The sequence below is a fragment of the Elephantulus edwardii genome, unplaced genomic scaffold (assembly GCF_000299155.1).
Source record: "Elephantulus edwardii isolate Elephantulus edwardi_28Jun2011 unplaced genomic scaffold, EleEdw1.0 scaffold00052, whole genome shotgun sequence".
Classification (NCBI taxonomy): domain Eukaryota; kingdom Metazoa; phylum Chordata; class Mammalia; order Macroscelidea; family Macroscelididae; genus Elephantulus; species Elephantulus edwardii.
This window is the reverse complement of record NW_006399802.1, coordinates 16,056,486-16,071,607: the sequence shown is the minus strand read 5'-3', so window position 1 is coordinate 16,071,607 and position 15,122 is coordinate 16,056,486. Positions and strand designations below refer to the sequence as shown.

At 45.2% G+C, this 15,122-nt stretch overlaps 1 protein-coding gene across 1 annotated transcript in view; it reads left to right on the top strand.

Moving 5' to 3' along the window:
• EPB41L4B (erythrocyte membrane protein band 4.1 like 4B) overlaps positions 1-15,122 on the top strand; it is a 195,495-nt gene that overhangs the window by 167,940 nt on the left and 12,433 nt on the right. The window contains exons 24-26 of the mRNA XM_006886987.1: positions 1,212-1,289; positions 8,964-9,080; positions 11,507-11,575. Of these exons, the coding sequence (XP_006887049.1) occupies positions 1,212-1,289; positions 8,964-9,080; positions 11,507-11,575 (264 nt within the window). The remainder of the gene's footprint in view (positions 1-1,211; positions 1,290-8,963; positions 9,081-11,506; positions 11,576-15,122) is intronic.

The window sequence follows — 15,122 nt, the reverse complement described above, 5'->3', positions numbered from 1 at the left end:
CTTCCATACTGCAGTTAAAACCAGGCTGGAATATTTATGGAATCTAATTGCAGGCCTGGGAACAACAGGAAAGCATTCTACCAGAAGCCACATGGCTCCCTCTCCTGGCCAGCTTTCTCCTTAGGGCCTGCCAAATGGATAGGCTCATTCCCGCTTTCACTGTGGGACTTTGAAGAAGGCCTCCTAAGTTGCCAAGGCTACAAAGCAGCAAAAAACCCATTTTTCCGAAAAGAAGCACAATTTTCAGGTGTTGCACCTCACCCATTGTGAAGATCTCTGTGCAGATCAGCGTAAGCCTGTTGGAGCTTTCACCTGCCTGATCCAAGCTGCAATCTTGGCTTTCCTTTTATACAGTCAAAGGTTTCCTGAAAGAGGGTCCTCTAAAAGGCCCATCAGAGAACTCTAGAAAGTGAATCCCAGCCTCCTTCAGGAAAAGTTGTTTGCGGTTTTAAAAATACTTTCTCATCACCCCACCCATCTTGTTGTTATTTGGTGTCATAGAGACAGTTCTTGCTCATAGCTGCTCTGTGTACATTTGCATGCAACTGTCTGGCCCCGCACCATCTTCAACAGTTACTGCAGTGTTTGACCCATTGTCACAACCAGTGTGCCATGCCCCCTTATTTAGGGTCGTCGTCTTTACCCCCAACCCGCTACCAAGCATGAGGTCCCTCTCCAGAGATTGATCCCTTGGCTGACATGTCGAAAGTACTTGAGGTGAAGCCTTGCCTTCTTTCCTTCTAAAGCGTCTTCTGGTTGCACTGCTTCCAAGTTAGATTTGTTGGTTCTTCTGACAGTCCCTAGCATAGTTCTAACCAATAAAGTTTCTTGGGGGAGTGGGGGAAATTGTGATTCCATCTCAGCTATCTGTACTCTGCTAAGTAAGAGAAATGTTAGAAAATTGTCATGATGATATGAGAGTTCCTAAGTGCTACAAATGGTTAGTTGACTGTTCAGATGCACTCAGAGGCACTTCGGAAGAAAGGTCTGCTTTCAGAGTGTCACAGCCTTAGAAACACTATGAGTAAAGTTCTGTTCGGCACACAAGGGTATGAAGTGTCTCCAGGCAACTCATTGAGAGTGTTTTGGTAATGGTAATGAAGCCAATATAAGAAACGGGTATGTCTGTTGTTTGGTTAGTCAATGTAACAACCTAAGATTGTCAAACCAGAGCTGTTACTAACCTTGACTGTTTCTGTCTACCTTCTTAGAGCCCCTCTGACAGAGGAGGTGCCTTTACCTTGGAGCCAGGTGATCTTCTGATGGATTTCACAGAAGCCACTCCTCTGGTAAACTTTCTGTTTTGCTAAAACAAGACCCACAGGTCCTAGAACCATTGTGTCAGTAGGAAAACTGGACAAGTGTGGGCAGTGCTATTGAGAAGGGTCTTCTTTTTGTCTTGCTCACAGCCTGGAGGCTTAGAGAGTAGGAGCTTTCTTGGGTTCAGGCCCCAGGAGCTCCTCTACCTCCTAAACCCCTTGAAGGAAACGGGTGTTGACTTTCCACTGAGTCTCCCTTGCTTCTGTCTGCTATTCCTAAAGGATTATAGGGATCCTTGGTGCTTGGGCCTTGGCTTGGTGGCTTCCTGGATTGCACCCCGCATGCCCATGCCCACCCATAGGGCACCTCTTGCTTTTGCTTCCCAGCAACCTGCTGTGGTCTGAACCTCTGGCTCCAGTTGCACCCTGGCTTTTGGAGTCCCTGAGTACTTCTCCACCATCTTTCATCCCCTACATACTCTTCTCCCTCTTAGTGATGTGCCTCCTCTGGGACTCCCACAGGAGAGAAATACTTCCAGGAGAGAGTGTGCTGGACCAGGAGTTGTGCAGACTGGATAATCTGTGCTCTCCTTGAGAGTCTTGTCATTGACTAGTTACCACCTTGTCTTCTAGAAGAGTGTCATTTTTAGCTCTGTCTGTATCATAGGTTTGTTATAAGGATCACATGAGAGAGAGAGAAACCTTGGAGAATAAAGCACCACAAATATGTGCAAGGTATTATTGGTGCTGGATGGCCCAGGCAAACTGTGTGTCTCACTGGCTGGACTCAGCTTAGTACTCAAGTGAACTTGAACATCAATTAGAATCTGCAAATTATGAGCCAAGTCTAGAAATAGCTGCTGAGAGCTTCCTGTATTCCCACCTTTGTGCTAATCTATGGGGACCCAGAGGCACCTGAAGGCCAGCAGGGAGTCAGGTGGATAAACAGCCAAGAACTTGAGAGCTGCAGAGAGCTCTTGGTTCTTCAGAAGTGCGAGTCATTCAGGGAGGATTTGCTGGAGGAGGAGCATGGTGGATGGGAAGGCGTTCTGGGAAGGCTTCCAAGAGACAGCAAATGGGACAAAATGCTGCCCAGGTTTTAGGAGTTATCACTGTTCTTGGCTTGGCTGGCACAGGAAGTCATTTCTGCATTTATACTTAGACTCTGGAGAGTTGGTACAATCTGAGAAGCTTCCAGCCAGAGCCTCTGGATAATCACCCTAGAACTGGGGGTGGGTTGTCCCCTGCTCTGTGAAGCCCTGAGAGCTATCGCTTCTCCTGTGTTCAGGTGAGCACCTCAGGGTTCTTCCTGACTTTCTTGTTGGGCGAGTTGTCAAGACAGTCACGGATGGAGGGGCTCTTATCTTCTGTCTTCAAGGAGGGTAACCTAGAAATAGGACCTTTCTGTTACTCCTTTGCAGAGAAGGGTGAAATCCAAGTCCCTAAGTGGAGTGATTCCTTGGGTTTAACTAGAACTAGAGCCCAGGATTCTAGCTTCTTTTTCAGTATCACACTGGGTTGAAATCAGCCTCTTCTTAGGGAATTTTCCACTTTGAAGAGCAATGTCTAGAAGCAGGACTGCGATTAAAGCTCTCTCCAGACTGGGAAAGGCAAAGAAGGGGCTTGGTGGCAAAGACAGGAAACCAGGCAAATCTGGGACTAGCAAATACATCAGTTGAAATACGAAGCCTTATTGTGGAAGCTCTGATAGCCTAGTGGGTAAGTAGTTGTTCTGGCAATTCAAAGACCCGCAGTAAGAATCCATCAGCTGCTTCTATGGGAGCAAGATGGGCGGTCTCCACCTGTGTAAATTTACAGCCTCTGAAAACCTGCTTGTGGGTCAGCTATGCGTTGGATCCGACTCAGTGCAATGAGTGTGAACTTTCTTAAGTAGCAGTCTGAGGACATTTAGTCTAGCAGGGAGGAGGGGACAGAATCCCCCAAAGGTACCCAAGAAACCCTAAGGTACCGCATGAGGCCCTACAAAGGCAAAAAGAAGAGCAAATTAAGTTCCAAGGATCAGGCTGAAGAAAACATTCCTGACAGGAGATATCTCTCAAGTAGCTCATGGGCTGCTAGATATGATGCAATAGATGGTCTCTCTGCTGGGGTAGTCCAAGAGGGTATCTATGTCTCTCAAAACAACCTAGGATTATCTGTATAAACTGTTACTAATTTGAGACCCAAATTATGTTCAGAGGTTTTGGGTAAAGGAAGACTTCAGTGTGCCCAGGTTTTGAAGAATAAGTAGAAGTTTACCGGTTGGAGAAAGTAGACCAACACATTCTATGCAGATGGCACAACATAAGCAGAATACTGAGTTGTTTCTTAAAGGTCCTACTGTATCATAGAACTGAGAACCATTTACCAAAAACAAAAACATATCTGTTTTGACAAACATGGTAAGATTCCCTTAGAGACTTATGTTCTGGGGCTTCTGCTTGTTAGTTGAATGACCTCATCTTTTTTTTGATGGAACTGTGACCTGCTGAGATTAGAAAAGAAACCAAGATTCTGGCAGAACTGTGCTCCTCCCACAACAAGCTCATCTCCATACACACACACACACCCGGGGGCACCACATTTATGTCTCTGACTCAGCTCTGAAATCGAGTGAGGGGGCTGTCATATCCCACGGCCTTGAGGCTCCGCTGCCCGTCTCTGACTTGAAGTTGGTAACTGACCACAGGTTCTCGGGTTGAAGCATCTTTGTCATCCTTGTGTAAATTTGAGGCGTGTCCACAGGTGTCCAGGATTCAGGGTGAGGTGTTACTCCCTTCTGTGTTTTCCTTGACATGACTGGCTTTGACCTTACAGTGCTTCTGAGACCTATCTTGCTGAGCACCTGACAGGTAAAGGTGCCCGGAGGAGACAGGACTGGGCTTTGGGCCTAACACCTGGTGCTCTTCCTTCCAGCTGTCTTTCCCAGCAGCATCCTGCTGACCTCTCTGCTGGAGATCTCGATGGGGGTGTCTGTGGCTCTGAGTACAACCCAGGAGAGAGTGGACTTGGGATCTGTCACTGGGAAACTTGCTCCCAGGCAGGGCTTGCTGGTAGCACTATCTCGGTAACCGCACCTATATTCCGTGTCTGTGTTCTGAACACGATGGTGAGCACTGAGAGACTTTATGTGCCATGGAAGGAGCTGAAATCAAAGTGAGGGAACAGCACCCTCATGCTGGACTTGTGACCAGGACCGCTCCCATTACCCTGTCTGAGGGAGTCACTTGGTTTCTTGACCCTTTTGTCAGCTTACAGATGAAGAAACTGAGGTCAGTAAGGACTAAGGCCAAGCACTTGCACCAGATCACATAGCCTGTCCACATCAGAGCCAGGACTAGAACCTAGGCCCCATATTGCTATTCCAGCACTTTTCACAGTGGCACATGGCCTGGGCCTAGAGCTATCTTATGTCTTCTACATGGAGCTAGTCAGATGTCCTAGTCCTGTCCATGAAAGGCTAAGTAGGGGGTGGTAGAGGGAGAGGTCGGGGGCCATCTCCAAGCATTCAGCCCAGGTCTGGTCCTCAGAGTGGTCAAGTGGAGAAAAGACTCCTTCTGGATGCAGTTCTCAGACGGCAGCTCCGTGAGTGGGTGAATCTCAGCCTCTGGCTACTTCTCTGCATCTTCCCATCATTGTTTCCCTCCCGAAGAGGAAGTGATCCTTAACACCCGCCGTCATAGACACTTAGCTGTGCAACCAACCAACTTCTGTGCTCGTAGCCTGCCTCAAACCCCTTCCTTCCTACTGGATGAGCCCCCCACTGGCTGCCCAGCTCCTCATGCCAGTGCTAGAAGATCAGAAAATTGGAGAGAGACCAGCTTTTCTTCTCGTGATTTGGTAACATTCCACCGAGATGTTATCGATGACAACTCACTGCAGTTGAGTCAGAACTAACTCACACTTAACCCTCCAGCAGGTTTTCAGAGACTGTAAATCACTTGGAAGGAGACTGCCCATCTTTCTCCTGAGGAACAGCAGGAGGGATTTGAACTTCATGCCTTTAGGTTGGCAGTGCAGCTCCTTACTCACTAAAGCACCAGAGTAAGTGTCTCTCAGAACTAGTGTAGATAGATCTCTGACTATCCCCTTGTGTCTAGACTCTGTATGGACTGAGTTTCCAATAAGCTCTGCACAGCCAAGAATAATAAAAAGCTCCACCCTTTGCCTGATATGTCTCAAAAAAGTTCAAAGAAGATTAAATTAGGAACTCCAATCAGCCTTCCTCAAATCTCTTTTTGCCATTTCTTCAGTGTTCTTGCACCCTGCTGCTATTGTAAAGACTTTTATTCTCAAACTTTGCACAGACATGCTCTTTCCAATGTCACTCCTGCAATTTTTTTCTCTCCTTTTCTTCTTCTTCAATCACTAGCTTTTTCATTATCCAGATCAGCTCATTACTGACTGAGAAGCCTGATAACCCTGAAAGTTTATTTCCTTCCCATTTCCAGATTCTGGATCACAGTAGTTGATGAGCTGATCTGGGTTTCTTGGGTGGAATGAGGAAGGGGAGGGTAGAAGAGGAGAGAGAGGAGGTAAGAGGGGGAAGAAGGCAACACCTTGCCTCCATTTTTTTTCCTTTTGGGGGCATGTGTACATACAGATGTGCTGGGGTTGTTAGTGCAAGATGAGGGGGGCTGGAAGGAGAGTGCATTTATACATGAATTACAGATGACTATTGTCCACTCCAGGTGTGTTGTGCTAGCTTCCATCCCAGGGAACATGCAGTGTGAGCATCCAAACCTTTGGAATCTGACGTTTTTTCTGGTCTCTCTTATTCTCAAAATCCATAAACCACTTACTCAACAGCAGAGCACACAATCCAGTTCTATTCCAGGCCTTGGGGTGTTGTCATGAGTTCCTTTGTTGGGAGAAGGAAGGTCTGACCAAAGGAAAGCTGTTAAGTGTAGAGACAGACCCTGTGTTGGGCATCAGGACAACTGGGTTCCCTTTTGGCTAAAATTAAGCTTTGTTTTTCATTTTATTCTAATAGGAGGGCTCAAGCTTAGTTCCAAGTCAAATCAAGATGCTTTTTCCTTCTCCCTGGAGTTGTAAAATTCTCCAGAGCACAGGAAGGTGGAGGGAGGTCTACTTGGTCCATCAGTAAACAGAAACATCCAGGCACTTTATCTTCAACTTCTGTACCCCTTTTGGGTGCATAGAAACCACTCTTCTGCTGGGATATGTGAATGCCTGCCTGCTGGACACAGCACACAGTTGGCTGTCTCCAAGCCTCTATCAGCAAAGGTTGGAGCCTTTCTGCCCTTCAATTCTTGTGTCTGTGATGGTCTGTGGAGGGCAGAGCACAGGGCCACTTTCTTCAGTATTACTAATGTCTTCCTCCTTCTGACTTTGATGGAGGCATCTGACATGCTTCCTGCAGTATGTTTATGTCAGGAATCTTTGCTGCTCTACAAAGAGTTAGATTCTAAAACTGAAAAGCCAAGTATCTAGAGAAGAACTTCACTGCCAAATATGGGATAGATCCAAGGAGAGGAGAGGAACTATCAAGAGCAAAGCATAAAAAATAGTGTTTCACAATGGTACTGGCCAGTCTCAACAATCTGCAAAGGGACTGAGTAGTCTTGCCAATAAATTGAACCTCTCTAGCTGCAGACGTAGATCTTCTGGTACCATTGAAAAGAAAGCAAGACAATATCAGATCCCCTTCCTACTTCAGCTATAAACATCTACAGCCAAACTGGAGACCTGATGTGCAATGAGACCTTGGGAAGAGGGCGAGGAGAGAGCCAGTGTTGACAGGAGTGAGGATTTTGTTGGACAGCTGCAGATGGAAAGCCAGTATTGGCAGGACTGAGAACTTGGGGCTACTGGCCAGGAAGCCATGAGGCCAAGTCTGAGGTGCCTGTGTGAACATTTCAGAGGCTGTTTTGACTGTATTTTGTTATTAATCTGGATTTTAACTTTTTGTCTCCCCCCCAAAAAAATAGTGTTTTAAAATCACTTGTGATTACACGTGTTACCTTAGTTTACTCTTATTTAATGAGAGTTGAGGATGGAAGCCCAAGTATTTTCTTTCACTCCAGGGCATATTTTAAAAGGGTAGAACGTCCTACAAGAATAGATCAGCATGTCTTTGTCATAAAAGTCTAACAATGGGTGAAACTTTTAAGTCCTTCTTTATAATCATCAGTTATGCTCTATTTTGGCCTCTGTGGTATATCCATTTTCTCTTCTGAAGACACACACAGGTTGCCTGCTGTGATAACTAGAGACAGAGGCCCAGCAGCCTGGGATCTCTGATGACGTTGGTTCTAGCTGAACACTTGGATGAGGGCTTTGGGGAGATCTGGCAGGAATCAGCTTCTTAAGAAGGGTAGGCTTTACCCTGTGGGCTGTAGAGAGAAATGGAAGAGTTTTAGTAGGCTAGTAAAACTGGACTGCTGGCAACTAGCATGGGCATAGTCTAAGGGTTCACTGATTTGTGGTAAAATGGATTTGGAAATGACCAACATGAAGGTCTAGGAACCATGAATTTAGACTTTACAAATGCAATTTCCAAATCACTTAAATTTGAATAGTAAAACAAGTCTACTGTGGAGACCATCATGAGAGAATGGTCATAAAAGGCCCTTTGGAAATTGTCCAGAAACATACAATTGTATAGAAGACTTAGATCAATTTAGAGAAGGAAAGAGGCCTGCAATTTTCTTGATAGTTTTTCAATGAAATGTGCTCAGAGGCTATATTTTATTCTTTATAGCAGAATGGCACCAATGATTCAGGGAAACATTCTTCAACTAAAAAAATGTGTGTGTTTGTCTTCTGGAGTCCCACATTAACACTTACACTGACCTGTTGGCTGCTCCCCATCGTAGTTCACCACACTCATCCTCACCAGTGTAAGCTGCTGGGCTTCTGCTGTCTGCATGGCATGATTCTGGGGCTGGGTGGGAAACTCAAATCCCAAATAGCACAGCCGTTTTCTTGCAATGCTTGATGTCTTTCAACTAAGCAGCAAGATGCTCCAGATATCCCAACTTAAAGGTTAATAGGAGACTCCAAGGCCTGAACCCATAGGCATAGGAAAGAGGGGCTGGTCAGGTCCTGCACATTTTCTGAACATAGGTTAACAAAAGGGTTATCACAAGTCAAATCCTAACCCAGATATTTCTCCCTCTTACCTGTCTCGTCTAGTGCTCTTTGTTGGACATACACTCACATATACAACACAGAAACAGTGGGAGTCCTGATTTTGCATGTTGCAGAGAGCCTTGGGGATGGAAGTCATTGCTATCAAATGTTTGGCCACACCTTATACAGCTCCCATAGCAGACATCATTAATTGATCACAGATCTCTTTCTGGCTTGGCTTGGGTAAAGGATGCCACTCTCAGTCCTGGGATTTTTGACACAGAAGATGATGGCCTCTACCTGTTGGGGAATGGGTTTTACTTTGTTTTTGTGGTAAATGTATATGTAACAAAACATATGACATGCCAGCAGTCTTTGCATATACCTGAGAATGGGCAGTTGAGGGCCAGAGAGGAGAGTTTGAGAGAGAGGTGGGAGGAGGGAGGAGCTAGAAGCTGATTGGCCAAAGCTGGGAGTCAGTCTGGAGTTGACAGACCCTTCTTGTACTGTGCTATCTTTCTCTCCTTCCCCCTCCCTTTTCTCTTCTTCCTCCTCCCCATCTCACCTCCTCCTCCTCCTCCTCCCCTTCTCTCCTCTCCACGTGAGCAGGCAGAGCCTACCAGCGTCCCCCACTGTGCCCACTCTCGCTGTTCTCCTCCTCTCTCTCTCCCCATGAAGGAAGAGCCCACTGGAGTTTGCATGCACCCTCCAATCAAAACAAGGCTGGTAGGTACCTGGCAGGGCAAGGGGCTTGCAAGGAGAGGCGAGGCGGGCAGGAGCTCTGAGGCAGTGATTGATGGGCTTACAATGGCCCTAGACCTCCAGTGAGCTGGGCTCAAGGGTCCCTCCCTTCAAGCTGAATGGGGAGTTTAGACTCTGGCCAACCCTGGTCAAGCTGGGATACATGACTTCATGGCTTTAATACCACCCCTTTGGCTCCCTAGGGCCAATACTCGGGAAAAATTTGTTTTTCTAGAATTTTGATGTTATTCTTCAGAAAGAAAAATATGTTCTAGTATCTACCAGATGAACCCTTACTTGTATTTCTACCTAAAAGAAAAACTGTTTTCATTTTTCTTCACCTGTTATTTATCAAAACAGTAAGATAAAAGAATTAGCTAACATAATCCCAACCTAGCATGCTTTTTTTTTTTTTTTTTTACTTTGGCATGTTTCCTTCCACTGTTTATTGACATTCATTTCTAATTTTTCCATAGTTGTAATCTTAAGGTCCATGTTATTTCCTCCCCCCCCCCTTTATTTATATAACATTGTGGTGAGGTTGCTTCCTTACCTTTGTGACCACATTCTACTGGACTAATGTTCTATCCATTGAGGGAGCCATCATTCACCTAATCACTTCTTCACTGTGGGGTGTGTGCTTTGTTTCCAGTTTTTCACTATTCAAGGGGACATAGCTTTTAAAATCAAGTTTTCTTCTCTTTGGCTAGCTGCTACAAGCCTAAATATTGTGTCTCTGGGTTTTTATCCATTTCTGAAGTCATTGTACCAGTTGGTGGTACCATCAGAAAAGAGTAAATGTACTTTGCTGCATGTACTCTGAATATGCTTTGCTACATGTATTTTTTTTAGAGTAGGTATAAAATAATTCTCTGAGGTTCCTTTCATATTTCTTTGCCTAATAGCAATTAACAATACCACCCTTTCCCCTTCTGCTTCATGGTATTTTGAGAGTTTTCTCAATATGTTAGATATTTTACCCGTCACTTTGCTATTGGTGTCAGAACACCAGGTTGAACCATTTGGAAGAACCAGGGCAATGCCTGTTGGCAGAAGAACAAGATTTCAAGATGCCCATCCCCTTTGATGCCCTTGAGTGTCCTTCTTATACTGTCCTATAGGTAGCTACTATCAGCTACCAGAGGTGGCACCCAAGTCTAAAGAAGTTTAGGACCCATTCTGGGAATCTTAGGTTGTTTAGAAACTAAAGAGAGTTTGGGGAAGGGAAACAAACCTGGGCTAGACATTTCAGTTCAAACCACAATGCAAGGATATTGTCATTCCAGATGGTAAGAGATGTTTCTGTCCCCATTCAGAAAACCTCAGTGTATCTGGGTTTGGTCTAATGTGGTTTTGCGGTTTTGCTCATCCCAACCTTACAATTCCCTTGCAGGGCTTCAGAGCACCTAGCTCTTAACAGAAGGTCCATAGTCAAGACCTCAAGAGATGTAAGACTGCTGTCATTGAGCAGAGGTGCCATTGGTTTCCTGGACACAGCCTTCTGGTAGCTGAATAGTATAATAACTATTCAGCCAATACTTATGCTTGGAACTTCTCCAGCAAAGCCAGTGTCAGTGTTATTGGGTCTCTTGGCCTTGCAGTACCTTAGTCCTGCTTAGAGAAATAAAACCCAGCTCTTTACAAGACCTTCAAGGGACCAAAGACAAAACGGTTAAACAGAAAGAACCCAACTTTTATAAGATGATCTCTAGGCTGTGACTATACCCAGTCCCGGTATTTCTGAACTCCATGCCTTCTTTACCTGAAAGACCAGAGTTAACAATGTTCTTGACTGCATATGTGGATTCTACTGAGGCTTCTGTCAGTTTATAGACAGTCCAACAATGAAAGTGAACAAACAGGGAATACTTTAGGGCCTCATTTGACCCAGGCCTCTTTGGTCACCTGCCTTCTATGATACACTGTGTTCTAAGCTGTGACTTTCCAGCAGCCTCTAAGCTGTAAGTCCACTGCTGTACAGCAGCTGTCAGAAGCCACCCCAGGCAGGCCTACCTCATTATTCACGCTGACTGTGGTCTCTCATGGGTTAAGTCAGTTGTAGGAACCAGCATGCCTGGCTGGCCCTGGGCTGGAGAAGCTGACTTTGGAGAAGAGAGTTGCAGAGCAAGGTGGGCATGGGCCCTGGGGCTGAAAAAGCTGACTTTGGAGAAGAAAGTTGCAGAGCAAGGTGGGTGTGGGATAACCTGGCAGCAGCCTCTGTCCAGGCCCAGCCCCCAAAACACCTGTGGCACAGCTTTCCCCCTCGCCGAACCTCCTGAAGGACCCATTGTGACTCCTCTGCCCATGTGTTTCTTAGTTCCTTCAGGAGGTCAAAAAAGTGCACTTCCAACAGCTTCAAAACGGTTTTCTAATTTAAAAGTAACATTCTTTTATCTTTCTTTTTTTTGAAGATAAAAACATTCCCAGCTGATCCTGTGAACCCATTTCCTGATCCTTTCACCACTGGGCCACCATTTACTGTAAGTAGATACAGAAAACTGATTAGTGTTTTCAGACATACTTCCCACATGGCTTTTGTTGCTGTGGAATGTGAGAGAGCAGTGCCAACAGCTTCTTTTGATGACTGTGAACACATTCGAAGAATGAATGTGTAGTTGGGAAGGAACTGGGATTTTGGGTTTGGAGAGTGAAGTAAATGCCCTGGATCTCCTTCTTGACAGTTTTGTGAAGTTAGGTAAGTCACACTTAGGCAGCTCTAGGAATGTAGTCTTGATGGAATTGTGATGCTAACTCAGAGGCAGTGTCTCACTGCTGGTTCAAATCCATCTATGTCCCCACAGGAGAAAGATGAGCAATCTCCTTATGTGCAATTTTCAGCCTTGGAAAACTCACTGGAGGATTAGTTATGAGTAAGTTATGACTTCATGACAATGAGTTTAAAGGGTTTTTTCCCCCCATTTGTTTTGGTTTCTGTATGAACACCTTTTTTCTTTCTTAAAATGGAGAAATTGTGATCAGAATATACAAGGTTCCGATCTTTGGTTCATAGCTTCTCTATGAGTCGTATTCGACTCAGTACACCTAACAGAAACAACAAACAACAACATGTCTAATTGAGGCAAGAATCCAAAAGAATCAAGAATTTCAAAGTGTCTTACCAACCATGGAGTCCCTGGTGATTGCAAATGGTTAAGTGCTTGGGGCTACTAACTGAAAGGTTGACAGTTTAATTCTACTAAGAGGTTCCTTAGAAGATAGGCCTAAAGATCTTCTGACAGAGGACAGCCACTGGGAACCCTCCTGAGTACAGTACCGTGCTCGTACGCAGAGTGCCACCATTAGTTAGAATCATGGTGCCTCGGTGGCATATGCTTTGGTTTGGTATCACCAACCATTGAATGTCTCCAATTTCCTTTGTTTCTCCAGAGTAGAGTTGCAGGGTGGTGCAATTGGTGAGATCAGGTAGTCATGACAATCAGCTTTTCACAGCCATTTTTCAGCCAGTCTCTGAGCAGCTTGTTTAAGCTCTTTAGCAAAATGCTTAAATGTCTGCAAGCATTTAAATGTTGCCATTTCCTCATCTGCAAGATAATAGATTTGGATTTTCAAGATGTCCAGCTTCTCTCTAGATGACACTTTCTTATAGATGTTCACTATGTAATGCTACATGGGGCTTGAGTGAGGATTCGGGGTCACCCCTTCCGTCCTCTCACCTTCTTCTTGTATCAGGAAACAGAGGCTGCAGTCTCTAAAACTGGATGATCCTGGGGTCCCTTCCAAAGAGATGTTGACTTACATGGATGATCTGTAAGTTGGGCTATGAAGTGGCCAAGGCTCTCAATGTGTTCTGTTGACCTGGAGGAAAACCACTTTTTGTAGCCCACATGGAGAAGAAAGGAAGGAGCAGTGGCTGATTTCCATTTCCAAGGATGAACAGATCAATAACGAGGTATCCAGCTGTTTAGGCAGAAGCAACACTATGTTCCTAGAAGAATTCATTTTCAGGGCAAATGAGCTGCTTCCAGAACCTGCCTTTTAAGAGCCACAGGGCAGAGACACTGGGGCTGGGCCAGAGTAGTAAACATTACTGCCCAGACATTTGTCCCAGCCCCTGTGGTTCTGCTGGACACAGCTCCTCAGCTGGAAGCTCCGGCCTCATTTCCCTCACTTGGCCGTGACGGACCACTCTGGCCTACAGCCCAGCCTTGGCAGTGCTGGGAGGCACCAGGGAGCCCTTCCTGAATACTGGAGGCCAAGATGGAGCAGGAAGTCAACGTCAGAAACCACACTGAGACTTTTAAGAATTGGGCAGAGTGGCTTGGTTACAGCTGAAGTAGGCAGAGGGCACAGCGTGAACTAGAGTTCTGGGGCAGCAGGAGTCATCACACATTCAAGACACTGCAAAGAAGGCCGGTGTGGCTGACTGCTGAGAGTGCAGGGAGAGGGGAATGAAAAGATGAAGCAGAGGCTGCAGGAGACACATCCACTGTCTGGGCAAAACCGTATTAGAGATTCTGATCTTTATCCTGAGCAACGGGAAGCCTTTGAAGGATTTTAAGCAGAATAATGACAGCCAGGGTAGATAAAATCAGAAATTATTCCTGTGATTTAGAATGACCAGAGTGGATTGAAGAGCACTTACTAGAAATCCGGGATAAGGAAATGACAAAAGAGACATAGCAGAGAACTTGACCCAAAATGGATTTGATGATAGAAGTAGCAGAGAAGAGTGGGAACCTATTTTAAAAGTTGGTAAGGAAATTGGGCAAAGAAGGATCCCAGATTTCTGATTTCTAGAACTGTGTTGATTATTGTTGTTGTGTACCATTGAGTCGGAACTGACCCATAGCTGACCCTCCAAAGGGTTTTCAGAGGCAGTATATCACAAAGGAGGAGATTGCCCATCTTTCACCCACAGAGTGGTTGGTAGACTTGATCTTCATATGAGTCCTTACCCATAAGCCACCAAAGCTCCCTACAACTGAGATGGGGAAAAGGTTAATTCACTGAGTTAAGGAAGCTTGCAGGAAGACTGAATTGAGAGGAAGAAGAAATTTGCCTTTGACCATGATACATTAGAATGACCTTAATAATCTCAGTGGAAACAATGAATGAACAGTTGGTTAGCCAATATTGGAACTCAGATGAGAGGACTAGACTCCAACCAAAACTAACTCCCAAACCACCCTATCAAGCAGAGTAGAATTGCCCTATTATGTGTTCAAGGCTGTAAATTTAATGGCAGCAGATGGCCTCAACTTCTCAGAGCTGCTGGAGGATTCAAACCACTGTCTTTCAGTTAGCAGCTCAATGCTTAACTAGTTATGCTACCAAGGTTCTTTGAGTACTAGACTCGTGTGCCATCGAGTCAGAACCAACCCGTAACTAACCCTCTGAGAAGTTTTCAGAGGCACTAAATCATGGAAGGAGATTGCCCATCCTTCTCCCGTGGAGCAGCTGGTGGATTCGAACTGCACTTGACTAGAGGCTGAAAATTAGGGAGTTACTTGCTGCTACTGGGAACTGAAGCCAAACGTACAGGCTTCAGCTTTTTTATTTTCTTATCCATATGTGTCACATGCTGTTCTTTTCACCAAGGTCAGGATGCCTGACTTTGCTCAAGTTTAGCTTTTCCACAAAGCTTCAGGTAACTACACAAAGTTGTTCTAGTTGTTGATCCAGCATTGACCTTGCCACCTACTTTCAACAACTGGCTTCGTTGTGTGATCCTGAAACAAGTTTCTCCCTTGTATTTAGGTCTGTTAACTGCCCTCTCCTTGATGCCCAGCCTCGTACACTAGCTGGATATGGGTCTACTGCCCTTCTTCTAACCTAGTTCATCCCTTGGTTTCTATTTTGTTTCTGGGAGCATTTATTCATTCACTTATTTAACAAATAATGAATAGACAGGTACTCATGACTTGAGATTTAATAGGACTGGTACTTTTTACTGCCACCTAGAGATACGGTTTTATCACTTCAAGTGCATGATGGTGAAGAACAGGAGAGTTTGATAACACTACCTTGATTTATAATAAGGGCCTAACATTTTGACCCATTGCCTTT